The sequence below is a fragment of the Schistosoma haematobium genome, chromosome 1 (genome assembly GCF_000699445.3).
Source record: "Schistosoma haematobium chromosome 1, whole genome shotgun sequence".
NCBI lineage: Eukaryota > Metazoa > Platyhelminthes > Trematoda > Strigeidida > Schistosomatidae > Schistosoma > Schistosoma haematobium.
This window is the reverse complement of record NC_067196.1, coordinates 79,261,867-79,269,754: the sequence shown is the minus strand read 5'-3', so window position 1 is coordinate 79,269,754 and position 7,888 is coordinate 79,261,867. Positions and strand designations below refer to the sequence as shown.

The window sequence follows — 7,888 nt, the reverse complement described above, 5'->3', positions numbered from 1 at the left end:
CTTCAAGGATATACTTGATATTCCCATAATACTTTATGTAGCACTTCATTTGAACTGACCAAAATTTCTTCTATTTTCACCCATATTTAAGTACATAGTTACATTTCTGAGAGAAATGACGATCCATGGCTGCTAGATAGATAAAAGTGTTAGTCGGAAACTTCTTCCATGTATAACCATTTGAAACTGTATTGTACATCGAAATAGTTTGAAGGTCAGGACCTTCCAATTTTTGCGCTTAGATATGGATTTCACCCAAGATCTTCAGCAATCAGAATCCAAAGGGCCAAGCCCATCTATCTTGGAAATATTTGATGTTCTGTGTAATAATGAGGGAGGGGACTGTTTTGAGCGTCCACTCGGTAAGTATTATGCAGTCGTCCCCAATTGGGGAAATCCCTGAAATTTTGCAAATCCCCCATGGGGGATTTGTGCCATTTCCCAAAACTTTCTATAGCGGCTTCACCAAGATTTTCTCCAAAATAGTCAGATTGGGCAAGCAACCAACAAAGGGCCTTTTGTTGAAATAACCCTGGGATATTCCATTAGAAAATATCGGGAAAAAGCGCCAGAATGTCAGCTATTTTGCCTGTCATGGAGGGAATAATCAGTAACTTCCCCTTCTCACGGGCTTATGAATCCGATTTGAAACTTGGGGCTCTCGATCTCCCAATTATGTGATGATTTTGGAAATTTCCTTGTGAGATGGACGAAATTCCCCTAATGTCTATGCATATTTTGTAATCTCCCAGACAACCCAAAAAGGGGAAATAAAGGGGAGGTTTCTTTAAGCTCAGTCAAAATTTCGAGGAAAACGCAACTAAGTTTTCGATGCAGCTTCTACGAAGTTTGCCAAAGTTGGCAAGTTTTAACTAGATGATACCACTGGACTGGCATAGGTGGAACGATGTTAGAGCCTGTGACCTAATGGTTAAGATTCGAGTGCATGAACCACTTAACCACCGCCTAGTAGATCTAACTTAGTCGTTATCCTATTATGTTGGGGTAATCTACTTTCTATGTTAAAACTAATAGTTTCTGTTGTTATTTCAAGCCCATGGCTTATTCTACCTCCCGGACAGGCTAATTTATTCATTCTTCCTGAGTCACATTTGAAGCTTGTTGACTGCTCGCTTATCGACCTTGACTTTTTATGTAAGTGTGTGTATTTCTTATCCTACTCAATACATGTCTGTAGCTTATTTTTGTTCTGACTATAAATATGGATTAACACTCGATTAAATCGAGTTGGCTTATACGCCTCTACTGCGAGTCATTTCGCTTCGTCTATGATTGTCTTTTCTGATTAACGATTGTACAAAATATACGTATTCAAAACTTCATTCTCGTATTCGACTTGCTTTAACCCCATCATTTACTAACTCGAGTTAAGTCGATAATTATATACGAGGATCGGTGATATGCTTATTTCGATAGAAATCAGCATACAATCCAACTGAAGTCAGATCTCGGGCCACAAGCCCATAAACTTAACAAAGGCTACTTACTCGGATGGTCACTGAGTACTGTCGTCGAAACTAATGACGTTAAATAGTATTTGTGGCGGTTTCTTATTTTTTGATATCACGAGTACGCCCCTTGAAATAATGACTTGGCTGACTTTTCACTGATTGGTCTGTCTAAAGACTTACTAGTCGGATAAAAGTACACGGGTAATATATTTTTGTCTAATTTGATCATAGAAAGTAAAGTAGTCGGGCGTGCTGGCCATTTCTCTTATCTGGAAAGTCTTATTTGCTCTGGTTAGTCGGTAACTTATAAATTCTCAACAGTGATTCACCAAACCTATTCAGCCCTTACCAGCTTGTAATATCTTCCCCTTAGATATTCTAAAATAGCTACCATAGAATTTCAGTTAGAAGGAACCTAGGAGTGCTCAAACTAACTCATGTTATCAGTCCGTCTCGCTATTCACATTAAGTCTACCATATTTGTAAGTGCTAACTGTCCTCTTGGGGTCCCCATGATAAGAATGTTCATCAGTTGTGTCTCTTAAATGGATTACAGTAACTCAAGTTCATCCTTTCTGTGTTCTTTTTTATACGATGGCCGAAGATTAGACCTAACAGTTAGGTCTTAGTTGATTGAAGAATGAGTGACCTACAAGCTAATCTCCCCCAATCGCCTATGATATTTCACTATGTTTATTTTGTATTCACCTTTTCATATCAGCATGTTATTATCTCTGTGCTAATGTGGTATGGCAACTCGAGGTGATGTACGTACGTACGCAGTTCTATGTTGATGACTGCCTGACATAAGCATATTATTTCATTACACAAAAAGCTACTCATCTGGCTAGTGTTCCTGTCCTTGATTTCTAATCATCCAGGGGCCCAAATCAATAATACAATGTCGTGGGTGCCCATCACTCAGTCACATATCTTTACACCCATCTTTCGATTATTAGTATATTCATGGATTTCAACAGACGAAATTTTGTCTTACCAAGTTACAGAAAGTCTCCTGTAGAACATCTTTAAATACTGGTTATTATTATTATTATTCTATTCCTCTATTTCGTTCCTTCTTTTCGAACCAGATGTTTTATGTCCAATCCTTCTACTACATCTAGTTCTTTACTATATGTCGTTGGTTTTCTCTCGCTGTTTATCCATGTTCTAAAAGCTTAAGCTGATACACATTTGTCCCATATTCCAGGTTATTTATAGATTGATTGTTGTTCAGCTTAAAAAACACGTGTAGGTCAGGTAAGTTTTGAATCAAAATCAACTAAAATATTTGCACTATGGGTTTCGCTTTTAAACTGCTATTTTAAAACAAGGTTTTTTTGTGTATGTTTATTTTCTCATATCTATTCAAGTCAGTTTTGAGACGAGGCATAGGAGTGAAAAAAGTGTTAGTTACCATTTATCCCAACATGTTAATTTTATAACTAGTACTGTATTAACTATTGGGGTTTCCTTAAGTTTTACTAGCAACTATTTAACACCTAACTGTCTAGGAACATCAGACTTATCTAAGTTAGCATAAAATAGATACCTACTGCCTCCATTTGAAGGGTACTTTAAACAGCGTATTTGAGTTTCGGCTCAATCACTTAAGCTTCTATTTATATTAGACTTTCATCTGTAGTTATAAAGAATCAGGTGGTCATAGGTAAAGCTCCACACGACTAAAAATCAACTTCGCTTAATGAATCCATTCCAGTATGAAGAATCTACAAAACATATGTCTATTTCCTTTTGTTCTATTACTTGTTGGCTGATAACATGTCATGTGAAGTGACATGTTAAGACACTAACGTACCGACACCATTTCCTACGAATTTATTGTATGCCGTGGTCTTAAAGTACTCAACTTTTGTAGGCTTCATTATCAAGGTTTGATTTGATAATTCCAAATAAATTGGGCATTGGGTAGATTGTTACTGATAAAAACTAATGTATTTGTAGTATCCCAATGAGTAGAAAAATTAAATTTTTAAATCTGACGTTTCGTGACTCAGTGTAGGACACTTCTCCAGAGAATAAATAAAATCTCGGAGGAAGTGACTTATAATGAGTCGCAAAACGTCAGAAAACTTAAAAATTCAATTTTTCTACTCATTTGAAATATTACAAAAATATTGTTTTTATTCATATTAAGCTTTTTTCATTTACAGTGTCGCCAGATCTTATTGTTATTTAGTTCAACGTTTTATATATTGTATTTAAAGTACAAAAGTGAACCTCTGGTTTTACTTTTTTAATACTTTTTGGCAGTTCCAGATCGAATTGTCAAAATGGTCAATTCAGCAAGCAAAAGACGTCTTGGTAAATTAGATACATTTATGGTGCTCGAATATCTCTGGTATTCTGATTCCTTTCTAACTGACATATCTTTTGTGTAGTTCAAAAAACGTGCCTCCAGTGTCTGTTCTCACAGCTCTATTATTCATTGAGAAACTTGTAGTAGCCGATCCTTATTCATCTTTATTGACTGAAGTTACAGCAGTTGATCTTTTTGCTGTATCAATGGTTAGTGAAATGTGATATAATTATTTTAACTTCTTCAAGGTAGTGGCATCTAAATATCTACATGACGATGATACGGACTATGGAATGTACAATGCAGAATGGGCAGACGAATTCGATATGGATCTCAAAGAGTTGAATGAACTTGAAGTCAAATTCGTTTCCGCTCTTAATTGGGAGTTTTTTGTAACTAGAGCACAAATACTCCAATTTGGTTTTGAGATCGGGGTCTTCCGTCAGATTACCAAGTGTGATTCATTTGGCGACAAACCTGAGTTCAATGTATATTCTATGTTGTCACATATTTCCCAAATCTTTTTGAAGTATTCTAGGCACCGTACTTCACCCGAAATTAAGAGAGTAAGCAAAGTGAGTTTTTGTTTTCGCACGAACTGTGAAAGGTGTCCTGTTATTTATCAAGTGAAATATGATGTAATATCAATTTGAATATTTATAATAACCAAATAACTGAATCTGCACATCTTTTAACTTACATCAAGTCATGTGTGTGCAATTAAGTTAGTCAACTATCTTGAATTAATCTGAGTCAGTGTTACGCCGATTTTATTTGTCTGGATTATGGACTTCGACCAAAAGTTAACCAACAGGGAAGATATTACATTTCGTGTATGGATGTAATGGTCAGCATTAAAAATTTGTCTTAATTCGATGAAGAGACTAACTAGCTGAATGCTTGTGTCGGTTATGATCAGTCTCTCAATTGTTTGAGAAGTAATAAGAGACTATTATTAATATCCAGTGAATTTTAGGTGTGAAATGCATTCATTTTGCAACTTTTAGTTTAACCCAATCATTCTTGTGTTGATAAAGTTATAAAAGAGTTCTGTTTGTCTAACCGTCATCTGTTTACTTGCACTTTTAAACCGTAGTTGTTTTACTTTCAGATTCTATTAGTCTTGGTGCTCGCTTATCTGGGTACTGACCAATTTTCTCAATGTTCTTTGGAGACACAATACGCTGATCAAAATCAAACACATATTTCTGCAATCGTTGTAGATCAATGTCCAGATAATATTCTGTCAAATATGACTCATTCAGACGAACTAACAAATGTTACTAACCAAAATATTGAAGTATGTACAAAAGACTTGACATGCAGATATCATAGCCAACATGAATCCGTATCTTACTCGTATTTTAAAGAAACTGATCCGACTACACGAATGATAGACTGTCCAACATGGAAGTTTACCCAATTATCTAATTCCTCAAGTATTTCCACTCAGTAAATTTTCCACTATTCAGGTACTCCAAGATTCCCAATGGTACTAACATTTCTATTATTTTAATACCGATCTTCATCAGTTGTGTATATAAAGAAAATGTTTTGAATGTATCCTTCCCTCCACGCTTGTTTTTGATCGTTTTTAATGACTAATCTGAGCAAGTTATGCCAAATACTAAGTGAATGGGATGATGTTGTTGCTATCATGTTTTTGTTTTTAAGACACAAACAAGTGTCGTCATTATTAGTAGTCCTAACGAACGACCACTCAAGTGGGGGCAATCGATTGTATTTTAGTGCGAAATTACAGTATCTTGATAAAATATAAAAACCGTACATAAAATACTTCATTTTCAAATTTCCATCACTTATCCTTCACATTCTATACGATTCTTCCAGTCCATAATCCCTTTCTATTCTCTTCAACTTGATCTTCTGTTGCCCGGTTTTCCACTTCCGATTGGTGTTACATACTACTTATGTCCGTCAACATAAGTGGCATACACTACACGTCCTCATCCTAAGGAATGGCATAACAAGAAATTCGTAATTACATTGAAAATGGAATTTTCTGTGAAATTCCTAAATTCCCAGTCATCAATTTGGACCGTTTTCGAAATTGACAGTTAGTGTAGTGTATAATTTAGCTACAGTCAGTAAGCTGCGTTGCCGTTACCTGCCTTCAAAATCGAAGTTTTATTCGACAGCCTAGTTATAATATCACTTTCTATGAAAAAGTGACTAAGATCCGAATATGTGGGCGTAATTGGTTGCCGAGTCACGCCGAATTTAGTCTAAACGAATTGTAGTTTGTTAACATTTGAAGACCTATTACAAACCATCTTTTCCTCTCAGATTTCTCACTTTGTTCTGTTATACACTGGTTCTTCAAGTATTACTGTATATTCGCATAGTCTTGATATTAACAATGAACATATAATGTTGTTTTAAAACCTCTATCCATGGCTCTAAGAATAATTACTTGATTATATACTGATATTGGTTCGTGGAAGAGTGCTTTCAAATCAAACGAACTCCTTACAAACCCACCTATGCAAATAATAATTACGTGCCCACTGAGGACGACTTCTTTCTTTCTGTTGGGGACGTTAGATCCCCAGAACTCACTTGAGGAAGTATCTGATTTTGTAATTTTATTTAGAATATTTGAGTTTCTTTGTTTTCACTCCAAAAGCGCTCTTGTCACCATGTCGTATTTCCCACTGGGAAATATCTTAAATGCTATTGGTCCGTTGTGTCTTTTAGTATTGTATTTGGTAACTCTCCCCAAGGACGCTTTTGTACTGTATATGTACGTTTTGAATTATGTTTGTTGTTATCACTCGTTTCTGGCTGTTCGCAGAATATACTTCCCCATTCCAAGCTTGGACTTCTTCCTCTAGGTAGCGGGGCTGGGGCGCATCAAATAGCTAGCTGGTCTTTGTTCTCGTTCGCAGATTAAGTGAACTCGTGATAGCTTCAACCCTAGCACTTTCATCTTCCGATTAACCGTGTGAGAGCGTGATTTTTAGTTAACCAAGTTGAGCATGCAGATTACTCCTTTATGACATTGGGCGGTAGTTGCATTGGATCACAGACTAACCGAAGCTGGAAAACGTAGATCATTAGTATCTAAGTAGTAGCAGGATGGTGTCGCCATGGAAGTAAGACCTACAGTTTGCGGTTTTGTTTTAGCACGGACAGTTGGGAACGTGGAGAAAGTAGGTACTAAGAGCCTTCTATTTTGTATTTTTGTCGAAATTCGTCACATTTTAGTGGCTCAAGTAGATAAATTTATGATAATTACTTGACCCAGCAGTCGGCAGATACATCGAGGACTTAAGGATTCGGAACTAGTGTTCCAATGATCCTTGTGAACAAAAGTACACGGACCAGGAGTCCCGAATACTAACCGCTAAACTTGATCTACTTTATCTAAAATGATCGGTTCCGTAGTCGCTTAACGTCTAACTGCAGCCCTCAAGCGTGCTAGTTCGGCTGAGCGCGGGGATAAAGAGTCGGCTGTAGTACTTATCATCAATAGATGTCTAAATGATTACTTGAGTGTACTACCCTTAACTCCCAATGTTTTCCAGTTCGTACGAAACGTGTAAAAGACTTACTCATAAGGAACAGGCCATTTTTCGTTTAAATGGTGAATATACCGATTACGCCACCAACCCCATCAGATAGTCCAGCATCGTCACATGCATAACACACCAACAATCGTCGTTTCGTAACAATAGAACTGCCTTTCATTCGCTGTACACGATTTTACTATGGAAATACGTGGATGCCTCCTAGGTTTATAAAGACATATACGAAGTAGGTCCTGGCGCACATACAGCGATGGAGAAAGCCTCTGTACTGATGTTCTAGGAACAGTTCTGACTTTTTTAGATTGTATCTAAGCACAGCTAGGGAAATAGAAGCAGAGAAACTAGGGGAGTATATGTATCTCTATATGCGTATTTGGAGCAAATAGACACAAGACAAACGAGTGTTATTTCTACGAGTAGCTTTTACTGTAGTTAAATTAAGATTAGATTTATTTATCATTGAGTGTTCCAAAATGTAGAACTAAGCAAACAGTAACCGAGGATTTTCGCTTCCAGATTTTAAAATATTGAGTAGCCGCAGCTGA

General features: G+C 36.6%; 1 protein-coding gene across 1 annotated transcript; it reads left to right on the top strand.

Annotated features, from left to right (window-relative positions):
* Positions 1–205: 205 nt before the first annotated feature.
* Positions 206–5,375, top strand: CNPPD1 (Cyclin-dependent protein kinase). The gene is made up of 4 exons (XM_051209782.1): positions 206–362; positions 3,747–4,001; positions 4,041–4,367; positions 4,904–5,375. Exons 2-4 carry the CDS (start codon positions 3,999–4,001, stop codon positions 5,246–5,248), a joined length of 675 nt encoding a protein of 224 aa, XP_051075246.1. The 5' UTR covers positions 206–362; positions 3,747–3,998; the 3' UTR covers positions 5,249–5,375.
* The last annotated feature ends 2,513 nt before the right edge of the window (positions 5,376–7,888 follow it).

What these genes read in the sequence shown, in the direction of transcription:
- CNPPD1 (XM_051209782.1), top strand. An exon ending in AAATTAAGAGAGTAAGCAAA is followed by an intron (nt 4,368 to 4,903) that starts GTGAGTTTTTGT and finishes TTTTACTTTCAG; the next exon opens with ATTCTATTAGTCTTGGTGCT.